Source organism: Larus michahellis, chromosome 8 (assembly GCF_964199755.1).
Source record: "Larus michahellis chromosome 8, bLarMic1.1, whole genome shotgun sequence".
NCBI lineage: Eukaryota > Metazoa > Chordata > Aves > Charadriiformes > Laridae > Larus > Larus michahellis.
This window is the reverse complement of record NC_133903.1, coordinates 40,978,612-40,996,039: the sequence shown is the minus strand read 5'-3', so window position 1 is coordinate 40,996,039 and position 17,428 is coordinate 40,978,612. Positions and strand designations below refer to the sequence as shown.

The 17,428-nt window shown below is 37.1% G+C and overlaps 1 protein-coding gene across 2 annotated transcripts in view; it reads right to left on the bottom strand.

Moving 5' to 3' along the window:
- Positions 1 to 137: 137 nt before the first annotated feature.
- Positions 138 to 17,428, bottom strand: part of COL24A1 (collagen type XXIV alpha 1 chain) — a 150,675-nt gene continuing 133,384 nt past the window's right edge. For both annotated transcript variants that reach the window (XM_074596551.1, XM_074596552.1), the window contains 12 exons: positions 16,447 to 16,554; positions 16,306 to 16,359; positions 15,948 to 16,010; positions 14,664 to 14,717; positions 12,998 to 13,033; positions 7,574 to 7,609; positions 7,448 to 7,474; positions 6,333 to 6,398; positions 5,402 to 5,570; positions 4,669 to 4,778; positions 3,363 to 3,578; positions 138 to 1,730 (listed from right to left, as the gene is read on the bottom strand). In XM_074596551.1, the coding sequence (XP_074452652.1) occupies positions 1,584 to 1,730; positions 3,363 to 3,578; positions 4,669 to 4,778; positions 5,402 to 5,570; positions 6,333 to 6,398; positions 7,448 to 7,474; positions 7,574 to 7,609; positions 12,998 to 13,033; positions 14,664 to 14,717; positions 15,948 to 16,010; positions 16,306 to 16,359; positions 16,447 to 16,554 (1,086 nt within the window). In that variant the 3' untranslated portion in view covers positions 138 to 1,583. The remainder of the gene's footprint in view (positions 1,731 to 3,362; positions 3,579 to 4,668; positions 4,779 to 5,401; positions 5,571 to 6,332; positions 6,399 to 7,447; positions 7,475 to 7,573; positions 7,610 to 12,997; positions 13,034 to 14,663; positions 14,718 to 15,947; positions 16,011 to 16,305; positions 16,360 to 16,446; positions 16,555 to 17,428) is intronic.

Here is a 17,428-nt window from a genome sequence, read left to right as displayed (position 1 = left end):
TATTCCATGGCAGGAGGCGTGTGCTTTTCCCCTCGGTAAAGGAAGCCTAACCTAACAAGTACCCTTCTAGAGGATTTGCATCGTTACTAAGAATAAACTATACAATACAAAACAGAATAGTAAAAGACAAACAGATAGCTTGTAAGCTTATTTTATTATACTTTGGTAAGTACGGTTTCCTGTGGATCAAGACAGTTAAACAAGTTGTTTGAACACTCCCCTGGTCCCCAGTAAAGCCTGGTATCACCTTGCCATGTACTACTGAGCACCCTTTGGATTCATAATAGATAGAGGCATATCATTATAAAGAGTGCTTTTCCTAATGATAAAATTGTTCCTTTTTTAATAAAGATGGTTGAACATTTTAGGCTTAATTTGAAAAACCCAAAATGATCTCATAACATTGCAAAAAATGGAATTTCTAAGGTTGATGAAATGCTGATTATAATTTAACAGCAGCCATTCAGAAGACATGCTGTAGTAGATTTTTTTCACAAATTAAAAATATATATATACACAATATATCATCTCAAGATGCCTTTGGCATTAGAAATGTTAACTGAAATACAGGATCTAAAACTCAAAACTACTGTAGGTAGCTCTTCTACAACAGTTTTTACAATGGCTGTAAAGCTAACTGTTCTGACTATATGCATCATATACAATGTGATGTCTCATATACCATTTCCAACAGTACACAAAAATATTTTAAACAAGAAATCCACATAAATAATGTTTTAATTGTAGTGAAGTATATGACCAATGATTTAAAATAAGTACCTTTACAACAGAAACATATCCTGATGTAACCAGCACATACAGTCTGAAAGATAAAAAGGGACTCAAATAATCTCTGATAAGGCCACAAGCACCTTGTGTTATGAAGAGCACCAAGGCAACATGGTCAGGAAACACAAAAGAGGTAGTGTGCCATCTGTTAAGATGTATGTGTCCACAATGGACTAGAATAAAACAATGCTTAAGAAAAGAAGACATATTGTACTGTGGCATAATTCACTTTTCATATATAAGCTATTGCACATTTAGGAGCATTAGCCAGTATTGCTCCTTAGTATTGTATGTCTCTAGCTTTCTTCGGGATGGTTTTTTTGCAGTGCTGTTAAAGAGATCACTAAGAACACTAGAGGTCCTGAAAAATTCCGTGTTCAGATACTCAGTTCCAGGAAATTATGCAAGAAAGCACCAACCAATTTTTTAAATACTTTATGAAAATCGTTGTAGTTCTTCCTTCCTTCCTTCCTTCCTTCCTTCCTTCCTTCCTTCCTTCCTTCCTTCCTTCCTTCCTTCCTTCCTTCCTTCCTTCCTTCCTTCCTTCCTTCCTTCCTTCCTTCTTCCTTTCTTCCTTCCTTTCTTCCTTTCTTTCTTTTTCTTTCTTTTCTTTTTCAATGGCATTTCTCCTTAGGAGGAAGTCTTTTTCTTCCTGAGGTTCTTTAACCAACACTGTTCAAAACGATTTGTCAGTTTCCTAGTAATTTTGCCTGTAATGGATCATTCCTTTTGCATTCAATCTATGCAGCAATCTATGCATCTGTGTTGATGCAAAAAACCCCAGGACAGAAACCTTAAAGGAAGCACACCGAACCACTTTCTATGAAGTGCTGCTGTCCTGGTTTGAGATGAGGAAGTGCGTTAACTTGAACAACTGGAAGCTGATTAGTGTCCTGAGTGTGAAAAAAGAACTGTGTCTTGTGCCAGCTGCCGTCTTCAACCTGCAACACACAGAAGCAGAATACTAAGATTCACATCAACGATGAGCCTCAAAACACAAATGGAAATTGTGCCTGAAGAATGAGAGGAGGAGGACAAGCACACAGAAACATTTCTTCTCACAGCAGTTCCTAAAGAAACTGTGTAACTGAATAAATGGCATTTCAAGGGCACTCCTGGCAAAACTAACTGTAAAAAAGCCCAGTCTGGAATCCCGCTGGAGCAGATGCATACACAGTGCAACACGTCACTTCGCCTGTCACTCTGCAAGCAGGCCTGGGCTCATACAGACTCGCAGAGCTCTTGCTAAATTCACCTCTCAATCTGAACGGTAGGTCTCAGGTTATGAACTCTACAGGCACTTGAATGACTTTGTAGGCCCTTGAAGAAGAATCATGGCAAACGAGAGCTGCATTTTTGCCATGAACTTTGTATTGAATATTCTAATCCTTTAAAAATCTCAGTAAAAAAATTGACACCTCATAAAAATTATAAAATAACATTGTAACATTGTCTGAGGCTGGGAGTGCCTCAATGGTTGCAATCACTCCGTTCTTGAAACCCACGGAGTACAGCAGGCACCACTGAAAAGTGAAATCCCTGCAGAGAGGGAAATGTGTGAGATTCTGCAGCAGATCTGTACAATACATAGTTTCCCACAGAAAGAGCGACAGATCTCACAGATCTCACAGAAAAATGGCACTTCTCAATAGCTACTACTGTATGCCTTATGTTTTTTTTCAGGGATTAAACCAGTCCCAAACGGATTGGGAGGTGGGGAGAAGGGGCTTCCACAGCCATACCTTAGCTGCACGGCACAGGCTGGAGCATCTCATTAGCATGTGCCAATAAAGGTTGGAAGCATAACTGCTTTGAAGTGCCTCAGTAAAACCACTTCCTATCTTGAGATTAAAAATCTCACTTGACACCCCTGTATTGATATGGAACCTGTCTCACATCTTTCATTATTGTAAGTGAAAGCAGAGGTATAAAACACTGGAAGTGTAAAGTGCCTGTCTCCTAAATGTCATAGTGTTCTACCAAGACATTTACCAAATGGCCCACATCTTGGTAAGTGGAGCAATCTAATAGGCATTAGAAAATTAATAAGCTCTTCCAATTTTTCCTACATACAATTTAATATTTTAGTTATCAATGGAGTCCATTTCCAATCATCATTATTTTATTAAGTATCCAAATGACTGACTCATAGTCAATAAATTTAAAGATATTTAGTAGTCCAAAAAAATAATTTCCAGCCTGTTTGAACCTGAGATCTGGTGTTAGGTAACCTCAACAGAACTCTTACAGAAGCCTGAATTTTCATTTTGAGACTAACCATTCCTGAAGTTTCCTCAAGAACCTCCTTATTTCTGTTCTGATCTCTCTCCAGCGTCTTAGTAGAGTCTTGAAATACATGACACTCAATGCAAACAGCAAGTATAGATATCCTCTATTACTGCAATTGCTTTTACGTTTGGGTAGATGTTGAATTCAATATCAAAAGGTTGACATATAAAGACATATGCAGAACAACATAAGAAGTAATCTTCAAGGGATGTGAATCTCAATGATTGTTATTTGCAGAAAGTTAATAATGTCTAATAATAATGCTAGTGCTAAAATGTATTTACCATGCATTCATCCATAAGCACCTTCGGTTCAAGTAACGTATTTGCTTTAAATATTTGACCATTCCATCCTTTGAAGCTAACAGACGTTTTCTGGCCATCTGCTTTATTTAATCTCCACATTGGTGTGTTCAGACAATGAACTGTGATGCTATGAGTTGCTTCTGAGCTCAACAAATGAAGGAAGTTCATCTGCACTTTTCCAACGCCGAACTCCAGCTAAGTTCCAAGAGAAATGCATCGTTAGGGTTACAGCTGGACTATGCTGGATGACCACAGCAACGCAAAGTGACATGCACATACACATGTGGTGTTCAGGCATGGGAGCATGTATACATGTTTATACATTGGGATCAATGCCAAAGAGCACGATTTGTATTTTTCAGGAGAGCTGTTAGGTTCTATTATACTGATTACTATAAACAGAAGCTTTCACAGGACATTTTCAAAGCTTAAATATAAACATTTGCTAATGCTTACAACCTTGTTGAAACACAGCTGGGCAGAAAACACTTTTAAAATAAGGAAACTGAAAGAAATTATTTCGTGATTCAAAGATATTATCAGCAGTAATGGTGTAACTGCAGACACATTCTACTATTTAGTCTTCTTAGACCACAGCTTCTGGCAATACCTACATCCCACCAAAAATTCATAAGCATACTTTGATTTTAGACAGAAAATATAGTTATTCATTACTCAACAAGAATTTCTCCAAAGCTAGATCATATTCAAGGATCTTTCAAATGTCGGAATGAATATGGGAACTTTATGGTATTTCTGAGGCTCTTAGTGACTACAGTGCATGTGCAAAACTCCACCAATACAAAATTTCTATTCCCAAGGGTTTAAAGACTACATGTAAAGAGGGGCAGAGACCAATGACACAAAGGAAAGCAGTCTCTGCCTAATGGCATTTAAAAGTAGCTAAGTGTTGAAAAGTAGTCATAATTTTCTTCCTTCCCATTGCAATAACCTCAGCATCTCCATGCTTAGCTGCCCTGAGTGATGAGTTACTTATGTAGCATAGAAGCATTTCAGGCTTATTTTTATGCTTTATATAGAAAAGTATAAAGCAAAAATAATTCTACCAGCATGGAAGGTGAGTAGAACAAAGTGAGAGTTACACCAACATATATTGTCTTCAGAAAATCTGTAACTTCTGTAACAGAATTTATAAAATGTTCCACAAAGATGCACATTAAAAAACACCCCCTGAAATCTAACATCTTTTTATGAGTTAAGTAAATAAGCATTCATTTGTTCAGAGTTCCAGCACAAATAGTGTCTTTCTGGCAGCAACGCATACCTTTGTCACGGATAGTGGACTTAAACAGGTCTGACCACCTGCAGTGAAGTTGCAGAAAACTTCTATAGCATCAGAAGGACATCCAATATTCGGGTCAATCCAGTATTTTCCTATTAGTATATAATTCCAGACGGAAAATAAAACCAAAATATAATTGTTACTAAACAATTTGCTAAAATAGGCATACTTTTGGGCAAGTATTAGATATATTATCACCATAGCTTCACTAGGAAATGGAAGAAAAGGAACATGAAAGTCTTTTCACTATTTTAATTCTACTAATAACAGATACTGAGCTAAATTATCAAAACCATTCAATTCTGATTACATATACGTAACTACACATATATGAATACTGTCATAGTTTCAAAAATGTTTTCTCTTTCTACAGCTAAATAGGGAGAACAAATGGTATATCCAGTCTGCTTTTTCCATATTAAAACTTAACTTTTTTAATCACAAAATTGGATTCAGTTTCAGATTTTCTGGACACTTTAATTATATATATAATCTGTCTCTAATATCTATATAATATTAGATAGCTACATACTTCCATCTTTAAAATTCAGAAATTTTATCTTAAATAAAGACTAAGATAGCTATGTCAGGCACCTTGCAACAGACTATAATAAAAAGATCTACTCATTAGAATTTTGATGTAGAAAGTTACATTTGGAAGCAACACATTTCAAAGCCTAGTTGTGTTCAAGCTTCAATGAAAGTGGGCACTTACCGTCTGCCACTTTACGTTCACAGTTAAGCAAATCCCTGCAGATGCGTGCTGGGTTATCCCGTGTGCCAAGGGGGTTCTTGATGCTGTGCAGTAAATTGCTAAGGTAGTGCAGCGTTTTGAATATCTCCGTACTGTGATCTAGTAAAGTTACTTCAGTATTCTGGTATTTCTGCCAGGGGCCGTTAGCAAATGTGTTACCACAAAGACATACCACAACGACAGTATATGCAGTAAAAGTCAAATGGCCGTTGAACAGCCAGACAGAAGTGAAGTATTTATAATGCATGCAGTCAGCCATATAAAACAGGGTAAGAATAACATATTCCAGTAAACAAATTAGTACATTTTATTAAAATTATCAAAGCAGTGAAGTTACAGGCAGGTTAAGATCATGCAAATACGTCATTAAGACATGTTGACATAAAAATGTGGATACAGGAAAAAAAAAGAAAAAAAGAATAAAATTAGTGCATTTTTAAAGTATACTTAGCAGTTTCAGATTTTGAACAGTGAGATCTAGTCTTAGACTTAACCTAGAAAATATATGCAAATGTATTTGACTTCACCCATGTCAGGAATTTTCTGTCAATCAGTGGGACCCCACACTTCCATATAAGGTTTGGATCAAGGCCTAAATGCCACTATCATTATCTGCAGCTGAACAGCTACAGTCTGCTATGTGTGATAATCAATAAATTTCCCTTACTGCCAATCATGACAAAAAGGTATAAATGCTGCTGCTCTTCTTAACTTCATTTCAATTGTATCATATAAATCCTAGCATAATTTAATTATATTCTACAGTAATTACTTGCTATGCATGATGAATTTTAAATTAAGCCTTTGTAAAGAAGCCCTGTTCTGTCCTCAAAAAAATAGAATTATAATTGCATACCCTGTATGATAATGTAAATACATTGAAATATATTACCTCCAGCTGCAGTGCAGCATTTGACTCAATCAAAGCTTGAACAGCAGCATTGATGTCCACTTGTTTCTGAAAAAAAGATATTTCAGAATATAAAAAGATGAACAGGAATATTCTTCAAACACTGTAGCAGGATAGCTTCATTATTTCGTCATTTTAAAAAATAATTCATTGTAACCACTTACTTTTAAAATAGGATCCTCCCTTCCATTTCCAAAGAATGTAAGCATGCATACAGAAAAAGCATATTTGATTTTTATTAGCACCCCCATACCCAATTTAGTGATCACACTCCTGGAACCTGGAAAAAAGATACTATAATAGTTGTTACCGACTAATGTCATAACTTACTTCTTCCAGCCATTTCGTTTATATACTTAAGAAAACCAACCCAGGTAAGCGTGAAAAGGTGTTATTCCTTTACAGAGAAGCACACAAAGAATATCTCAATCAGCCATTAGCAGCTGACAGATCAAAGTAATCTTCATAATGCATGAACAAATACCAAGACCGACAAACTAGCCTCTGAAGGAAGAAGCCCTTTTCTTGCATATCTTCACTCTGCAATTTGTGTGACGTATATACTAGACCTGGACAACAGGTTTATGTATTTTTAAAGAATTAAGTCACCCACACAATCATCTAGTTCTTGCAATTTGTCCTCAGATTACATATATCATTACAGCTTTAGGACACTTCAGGTATTGAGTCTGTCCTAACTGGCACAATCCCTTAAGAAACTCAGTCTGTGTGTGTGTGTATAAATACCGGGAGAACATCTGGGCCAGAAACAGCACAACATTTTCTGCTGCTATCTTTCAGAATGTTCAAATCCAGAACAGGAAGAAAACCTTTTAGAGTGTGACAGAGTTAACCCATGTCCATGGGCAACATCCACAAGCATTGCCTGTTGAGGGCTCAACAGCGCGGCTGAACAGAACTGACAGTGTAAGATGGAAGGTTCAAAAAACGTATTACTGTAGGGATGGAAGTTGTAGAAAAATACATTTGCATTTCATGTGCAAGTGATGGAACAAGCAATGCATTTGAAGAGGATCTTGCTATTTTCACTTTCAAAAGAGGACTGTATTGTAGGTTAGGGTTGTTACAGAACTTACTCTTGGTCCTGGTGGTCCAGGTGGTCCCTGGAAAATGTGAGAAACCAGATATTAGATGCTTCACATGGTTCTATAATGCAATCACAATGGAAAAATACAGGCAGGATTTTTTTTTTATGCACTTACAGGTGGCCCTGGCTGGCCCTGAGGTCCCTGAGGCCCCTAGAAGAAATAGAGAGAAAATGCAACAAGTTATAGATGAACATCTCTGCTTTTATGTTTATATATTTTTTAAATCACAAAATGGCACAAAGCATACAATGAAGATGTAATACCGGTTTTGGTAAAGCTGTAGATTATTAGTTACAATTCTTAAAGTATCATACTTTGTTAACGTGTGAATATTACTGTTAGAATCGCTGTGTTGTCTAGTTACTTGTTTATACAATTATGATATTAAGGGAACATTAGAAGTCATACAAAGTATTAATATATAACATGCTATACAATGTGCCAGCATTATGTGCATGTTGCCAATACAAGTACTACAAGGGATGAGCGATCAGAAAAGCATTGCAAGTAATGTAATGGCTAGTTGTGAAAAACTGACTGATCTGCTTTACTCCACAGGTATCTGCTAGGCATTTCTTAGCTCCATTTATTAGCAGTGTCAATTTTCAGCCAGAACATGTCATGTTCGTTGTTTAACAGTGATATTGCAGGCTTCCATCATATTCAAGAAGTTATGCCCTTGTTTCCTCATCTTAAGTAGCATTATTTTAGTGTGTAGGATGATGCAGTGGCGAGGAGAGGAGGAGAAGGAACAGCTGCTTTTCCCTAGCTAATACTGCCTACAATGCACGTAGGCTTGCCTTAGGGTTAGACATGGACTCTCCCAAAGACAATAACCCCTCTGAATTATCCTTTCTTTGAGCAACTATTCACATTAAGATGGAATTATTATGAATATTTATTAACATACAGTGATACTTGTGTCTCTGTTAGATTGTCTTCTTCAATCTCTATATGCTCAAAGCCTCTAGGAGCTGCTGTAACATAAACAATAGCAAGAAGAAAGGGAAGGAAAAGAATAGGTGGCAGTGCCTTAATTCCAGCAAAAGAGAAAAAGGAAAGGCCAGACCTGCATTATGTATTAGTAAAATCTTTTAACAAAACTGCGTTAATTTAAGCACACTTTAGCCAGCACTGCTTGTATCAATTTTTCGAGCACAATAAGATGTTTCAGCAAAAGCCATCTTACACGAGTATGGTCATGCTAGTACTAAGTCTCTGCCAAAAGAGAAATAATCATATCTGTCATGGTCATGCTGGCAAATATTGCGAAACTGATCTAGTCAAAGAGGTATTAAGTTGTAAATCACTTAATACAGTAACAAGAAGTATTCCTGCTGTGAGATTTCACAGCAAGATCTGCGTGTCGTGCTTCGGCTGCTGAATGAGGGCTATTCTTCAAGCTGCCATCAGCAAAGGCAGCTGGAAATGGTTAAAGAAATCTAACGTTGATTTATATGTATTTAAAAAAAGGATCTCAAAGCAGATGGGAGTCACTGAGGCCCCAAATTTATCAGTTATTAGGAGAGTATCAGCTGCATTTCTTACTATCTCTCGACATGTTTGTAAGGCAGAGCACATGGTAGCTACTGGGAAGTGCATCTGTCAGGGGTTACAATGATCTCCACAGCTGCGCAAGTTAAGTGTGCCTGTACATCACCTGCCCTGGCCATGCCAGGGGGGCTCAGGTCCTGGATTATGAAGGGTGTGAAAAGTGGGGGCCATCATGTCATTCCTAGTGCCAGACCTATACCAACAAGGCTATGTTGAGGGACTGCAAATGGCTTTGAGCCCAAGACCCACGTTCTACACATGATCTTTGGAGAATAGGGGAGAATCAAAACTGAAGTGATTTCTGAGTGTTTAGAGAGATGGTCTTCTGGGACTTAACTAAAACAACCTTAATGGCATAAGCTGTAGGGACTGCAAATATTGTCAGCTTTTCAACTGATACATCCTGACCCTGTGTATTTATGTTTCATCCACTTACACCTATAGAAGGGTTAAATGTTTACTGATAGTTTAGAAAGACATTGATGATTAATGTTGGAAAAGGGAAATCAAGGAATAAGTCATTATTGTTATTACAAAACTTATGAGAGATGAGTTTGCAGAGATGACAGGCACTGTTTTGGGGCAGTCCCTCAGCTGTTGCAAATCAAGTGGGTTTCACAAAGCTACACTGTTGTATGCCAGTTGAGAAGCCTGACCTCCACGTTTAATTAATCCGATCAGCTACTCAGGTGCTGTTACAGCTGCAGGATACCTTCACTCCCATGCGGATGTATTACTGGACTGTCTGACAGTGCTTGGTGAAGTATATTTCATATAAAATGAAAGATAAAGTGTGAAAAACAAACTTGAGAAATGAACTTGACAGTGTAAGGATATACTTGTTTATCTTGGTTCAGGACTTGATTATGCAAATACCAAGTCAAGGCAAGGCACAAAGTCTTCAATGGTTTGTCCCTAAGTAACCACTGCTCTCTGATGAATAGATGTCCTTGTTCTGGGTGCTGAGATTTAGACATTCCAGTGGATTTTTCAGATGACTGAATGCTTCAGTAAATATTCTATGTTTTTGGCATGTGTCATGTGTCACAATTTTAAGACACAAAAAGTCTTGGAACAAGAACAGTTCAAATTTGTAGTGGTTTCTGAATATTTTCAAAATCAAAACCTGCACTGTTCCAATGAATTTAAGGTATTTCACAAAAGAGGAATGTGAGTTGTCTTGATTCAATGTCTCCTTGTCAATAAAACCCATGTGAAAAAAAGGTAAATATTGAATGCATTTGTTAGCTATAGTGAAATACTTTTGGGGATATTACATTTCTTAACTGCATTAAACTTCAGAGGGCTGTATCAATTGCCTTTAAAAGCCTCTAAAATAGAACAAAACTGCACAGAGTGTGTTGAAAATCCTGTAGAGATGTTATAAATGTTCTTTCTGTTGCAGAGCAAACTAAGGTTAAATGACACTTTTCATGGATTAAGTTAATTGCTAAATATTTTACTGGAATGTACAGGATTACCGTTACAAATCTAGTTAATTTACCCTTTGATCACATTAGAATTTAAGTGAGAAAAGTGTAATTCCAGTTCATAATAACAAAACCAGAGAAGAGAACAGTTAGTTTTAGTGTGTTCTTTAATTCTTTAATTACCCAATTTGATTGCTAGTACAGAAGTTCAAAGGTGAAAACCCTGATCTTTTTCTAATACTGTAAGGCCCTGATTTTACATGCAATGATACATCTGCTTAACTTCGAAAACATGAGCAATCCCAAGGATTCCCATATTTTCCATGACTTTTGACATTTTCCAAGAAAGTATTTTTAACAAAACTGATTAATAGTAAGCTTTCCCTGACCACTTTTGTCATTTTGACATCATGTCACCATATGTCATAATGGGTAAAGCCTAATAACATCCTGCAATATAATAGTCTGACACACAATACAGTGTAATAGCTGCCATTAATGATTGTAAATCTAGGATAGATGATGATAACAGAAAATTACAGTTTATGCCTTACCATATCATATTGTATCTTTTTTCACCTTGAGGATAGTCACACACTGGAACACATTGCCCAGAGAGATTATCCAGTCTCCACCCCTGGAAGTTTTCAAGACCCAGCTGAACAAAGCCCTAAGCAATGTGGTCTCATCTCAGAGCTGACTCTTTGAAACAGGAGGTCGGTCTAGAAATGCTTTGAGATCCCTTACAACCTGGATTATCCTATGACTCTATTCTAATTCATTATGTGACATGCCAAAAAAAAAATTAAGAAAATTCAGAAATATCAGAATTCTGAAACAATATTCCAAAATGTATTCAACGTTTTTCTAAATGTTTCAATCACAGTGATATGACTAGTTTGAATTTAAAAATAATTTTGATTAAAATTTTTCAACAAACTCTGTTTCTGACTATCATTTTTTCTCCAGAAATAACCTACAGGACCTGAACTTTGCTTCACCACTGACCTCAACAAGGAGACACGATTTTACATTCCATGTTTTTCAGGGGAAAAAAGGACATTTATTTCTAGTAATGAATGCTGCATTCCTGACAGACTAAAAACTGTAACCAAAATTTGGGCTGCTACAAAAAAGTTAAAATCTTTGTAATTCTATGAAGAATGCCAATATTAATTTTAAAGGCATAAATTCAAGCTCAGAATACACAGTGAGATGAAAATAATTTTCTCTCCTTTGTATTTGAAAATAGTTGGAAAAAATCCTTTTCTTGGCTACATTATATAAACTAATGCCACTGTGTATGATTGAAAATTAAACATTCTTCTTCTGAAGACAGTTTTAGGAGATTAATTCATCTTGATGAATTTAATAACTTATTTAGGAAATAACTTCTTAAACATCAGCACCAATAACAGAAACTGGTGTTTCTTGTTCACCATTTTGGATGGTTTTTATTATTATTTTTTAAGTGTCAGCATTTTTATCTCTATGCTGATGCAGCAATTCTCATCAACAAACAGGAGGAAAAGACAGTTAAGATGGTTAATAGCAGCACAAATTAAGAAACTAGATTTCCTCTTATTGTGAGACAGCAATTGCCTCAAGAGCATTAGAATCAGAGGAAAGTTCCCTATGACACATACAGCAAGCTTAGTTCCAAGCTTTGATTCTTTAAGCAATTTTGACTATTTCTGGTTTATTTTTCAAAACTTTTATAAGGCATTTAGGTTGGAATTATACACAGGTAGCTGCTAAAAGCAAACCACAGTAAGACAAGAAAAACTCAATGATTTTAAGTGAGGTGGGGTGAAAGGCAGGGTAAGTACAACAGGAACAAGATCACATTGGCCAGTTACTGGAAAAGGAACCAATTATAAACCTGAAATATAAAGTAATGCCATAGCTATCAAGTATCACTGTATTAATATTTGCTGTAAATATGATAATTTAATGACTTTTCACATAGCCATTATTAATTGGAGACTTTGCTAGCTCTAATAATATTTTTTTTAATCAAGACAAACATTTATTAATATAGAAAAGCTAATGTAATGTTCTACTGAAAAATGCCAGACAGCAACTTCATAACCTATCAGTGCTGCCTGCTGCTACTACAGCTGGCATACATGGCATGGACACCCATCCTCAGCTCTAGGCTTCTCCTGAACCCCTCTCTCTCTAGACAAGATCATATAGATGTATAAACATGTGTATGCATGCTGTGCTGTGAGGCACTGGAGCATCGACAACATGTGTGAAAAAGGATTTTTCTCTAGCTCTGAACTGTGATGGCTTTGGGGTATGTGACTGCTATATGATCAGGAGCCATACTGCCCAACAGCACGCACCAACTGGGTGTATCTACATAAGTCAACTTGAACAAGCAAAGCTCAGACTTTTGACTCATGCTACCAGCTTTCTTGGCCACCGCTCTCCAGGCGCACAACACGACTGCCTGGCATTCAGACCATGCAAGAGTACATTCAGAGTAACACAGCAACAGTTTTTACACAGCCAAAAAAATGAAAGCAGAAAGGTTGTTTCATCTTACCATTTCACCTCTTGTGCCCTTTTCACCTCTTGGTCCCTGTAAGAAAGAGAAGCTGTTAATCCAGATGCTTTCTATCTGCCTAGGACTGAAATAAGCAAATTAATATCCATGAGAGTTATACTGCTCACATTAAAAGTTCAGTCTCATCTGGGCAAGTATCTACAAATCTGGGGCTTTAATTTTCCTGTACTATTAGAAAACTAATTTATTTGAAAACATCTTGTAATTGCTATAGGTGGAAAGCTGTTCTTTTGTTTGGATTGTAAATATGGTTTTTCTCAGTAATTTTACCTGTCAGTGTTCTCCCTGTCCATCAGCTGTATTCTCTACAGTTTGATCCACTGCAACACATCAGTGCTTCACCATCTTAAGAGTAGAGAATAAAACTCGGTACTTTCCATCACTGAAGAAATCCATTGTTTGCATATCTCTTTTTATTACCTGATTAGTTCTCACAATCAGATTAGACACTGGTTTTCTGTCTTCAGGCATTTTTGGCTAGTTTTGCGCTTAAAATGTGTTTCTGAAGACAGTAACAATCTTACAGTTCTCCTCTGGAAGAATTTTGCATCTTGATGTCAGCATTTCATAACACATAGAAGTAATCTTCAACTTCAATGCTTTCTTAATGGTAATGGCAAACTATTACATTCAATATGAAGCCTATGAAAAGCCTTCAGACAAGTACACACAACTATAAAGTTTTCTTCCTGAGTAAACCTGAAAAGAGTGCAGCAAGACTTAAAGTACTGTCTTTTTCCCAACAGGTGGAAAGAATAGTCTAATTATAGAAGGAACATTTCCCTTCTCCTTTCCTTTTCACTTGTAAATATTTGTATTTATTACTTTTATTGTATATTGCTGTTATTTTATTGTATATTCCTGTTACATTTATGATTATTATTTCAATGTTTAGACATTCTCATTCACTCCAAGTCTTGTTGATCAGACAGAGGAAGCTGGGTGGTACAAAAAGCTTCTAAAACTACCTAACGTGGCTGGGCAGTCTGAAGACACGAGCCAGAGGGTGCCCTTGCAGAACATTGCTCTGTCTCTGGCACAGGGAATGAGACAAAGGATGGAAACAGGGATGAGGGCAGAGCTCCGCCACTGCAGGGAACCTGGGGTGCATTGAAGGTTGTCAGAAAGGTCAAGAAGATGTTTGACTTGTAACAGGGACCTCACCAGCACCTGGAACACCCCAACAAGGGCTTGTGAGCACTCCCAGCATGTCTAGAGGGGCACTCTGGACAGTTCAGCCCAATCAACACATAAAAAATAAACTACATCGAAATCAAGTGTGGATACCCTCTAGACACGTATCAGGCCTAAGGCTGAGAACAAATTTCCAGATGGTAGTTACTAGGTGCTGTTTTATACCTTGACTTGCCCATTGCCCCTGTAGGCATGCCTTTTGTATACTGTACTTAGACAGGAGGTCATTGCCATGACTTTTTTGTTGTTGTTTTTTGTCATTTTCTTCTTGTTTGTATTACCGATGCTGGAGTCACATACATTGGCTTAACAGCATGGTATAACATGAAGATGATCCTGCTAGCTGCTATTTGCAAACAGAAAAAAGAAAAGCTTGCTAGTTGCAAAACACATTATTAAAAATAAAGGTAGGGGAAATAACGAAATTATGCAAAAGAGAAGGGAAACTTACAGGCCTGCCAGTTGGGCCTGTTATGCCTTCTTGACCAACAGGGCCAATATATCCCTGCAAACAAGCAAAGAATTTATTAGTCTACCATGATTCAAGATGAAGAAAATCCTCATGTCCAGGTTTAAAGTTGCTCAGAACACAGTCCTGGCAAGTATCCAAAAGAGCATGGTGATACTCTCTTTCTGAATATTGAGTGCACATTGCTACAAAATCAGCAAGGTAATTATTTTAATAATTATTAATAGTTATACTTGGAACCCCCTCCCACATTTTTTTTATGTGAAAGTTAATGCACTAAAAACAGTGGAAACTTAATACTCTGATTACCAAAGACCACATATTTACTGAGCTACAATCGACTGTATCTTGAGCTATATTACTGCACACAAGTACTCTTGTAAGGCTGCCAGTAAGTGCTCCTGAAATGTTACTTTCCTGTTCCATTTCACTTAGAGCAAACTGCTCATTTCCAGTGTTTAACTTGTATAGGAATGTTTAGAAAAAGAAATCAGTTATTAGAACAGGCCCCTAAAGCTGCTGCTCCGCATCTGGTTAACTGAACTAATTCAGTTCTGTGATGTCAATGGCAGCAGTGAGAGAAGAACATTTTGTAGGAAAGCCTTCCATGCTGCAACATTTCCCCCTTTTTTCTTTTTCACTTGATGCTGTAAGCTGGATGCGCACTCCCCGGTATTACAAAATGCTAAAGATGCGTCCACATTTTTGGTGAGTAGCAAAATAGAATGTCATGAAGAATGAGCTAATGCAGGTTAGTAACCTTACGGATAAAAAGGAAATATTTATTAAAAAAAGACTACCTATTACTCAATAAAAGACTGCCTATTACTCGATAAAGCCTAAGAACCACTCTGTCTTACGGCAGGCAAAGTTTTTCGTTTTTTTCTTTTATTGTAGGACAGAGTTACCCAATCAGCATTGTTGCAAATAAGAAGAAAGAGAATGTTCAAACTCAATAGAGAAAAATATGACAGTGATAAGGATACTTGTGCAGATAAAATTATACTAGGAGAGACACGCTTTGTCAGCAGAACTTGCTTTTTTCCTTCAAGATTAAAAGCCAAGCTCTGCTTGCATATCTGTACCCATGTTGCAACCAGAGCAGTGTTGCAGTACAGGCTTCTAGTGCAGGCATAGTCTCAGAGAAAAAGGTTTGGTTAGAGGGTTCCAGCCTTGTTAATAAGAAAAAAGACGATTCCCTTAATTAAAAACATGTGCTACTTGCAAGCCGTCCTGACAATCTCTATCATGGAGTGAAACACTTACAACTTGGCCTGTTGGACCTTTTGGGCCCAGAATTCCAACTAAGCCCATGTCCCCTGCAGGACCCTGAAAATACAAAGGAACAGTTTAATCAAACATGGACATTACCTATCCACTTGTTTCAATCTCTTGTAAGCAGTGGAAATAAGATAATTTCTAAGAGCAGTAACAGTGAAAATACCAAGCACACTGACCCAGAATGTTCATCTTTGGACACGAAGTACGCAGTTCTGCCTACAATGTTCCAATAGTTCAGAAAGATTTTGAACAAATTATTGTTAAAGCCGATTAATTTTATGCTTTCCTAATGTTCTCACTCTGTAAATGGCTTAAGATCTAACAAAAAAGAATGAGCACATACTTTTGGACCTGGGAATCCTTGAAAGCCCATTAAACCTTGATCTCCATCTTCTCCCTGTAATAGGAGCAGGCATCCTTACTATTATTTCATGTTGGTAACTCTTGGACTATTTGCTTTGCATCAATAACTGTGATTACGTACAGTCTGTCCTTTCAGTCCAGCATCTCCTGCTGGTCCTTGGTCACCTTGTGATCCTGGAAGGCCTCTTTTCCCCCGCTTTCCTGGATGACCCAGAAGCCCTTTCTCACCCTGAGAATATGAAGATAATACGTCCTTTATTACAATTATGACAGTTACGACTGTAAAGATTGGTTTCCTAGCAGAAGTGTGGAATATGCGTTCTCCCTAAGAAATAGACCTACTCCATTCATTTTATTTCCATCAGGAATGCTTTCAATAATTATACTTTCACTAAAATGCAAATGTAACTTGACTGTTCCTTGACTTGGAAACATAAAAACCCCATATACGTTGGATCATTTCCAGTATGGCATCTACCAGTGCAAGCACTAAAATTCACAAAATGACATACAGAACAGGCAGGTTAGAAGTAAATTTAAAAAGTAATTCTGTGAGTAAGGCATAGCATAGTTGTGGAACTCCTCGCTGTTAGACTAAAACTTTACATCAATTCAATGAGACAGTTCATGGAAGAGAAATCTCAAGGACTATCAAATACATAGAAACCATGTCTAGCTCAGGGGATTACTGAGCTGCATTTAAAGCTGTGAATATACACCTTTCACGCTTGCTCTGTGTGTATGCACTTTCCTAGGTGTTACCTTTCTGCTCTACCAAAGACAGACTTTTGGCCTGACTCACATGTCCACTCTTAAGTTTCTTTTGTGCTATGTGGCAATAGTTTTCCCTCACAGCATCTATTCCCCATCTTTTTGAGATTGCAAATAATTTCTGAGCAGGAACTACCTCCTACAGCTCATTGTCTAGACAAAGGAGTAAAATACAGACTGGAAGTACTGACAATAAACACTACAAATAGTGAACACAGATCATACTAAAACATTTTCATGGTAAGATAACAAAGACAGACACAGTATTTCCCTTCCCCGGTTTTCAAGTAACTTAAGGCTGTAAAAACTGCTTACCAATAAAATGTCACAGA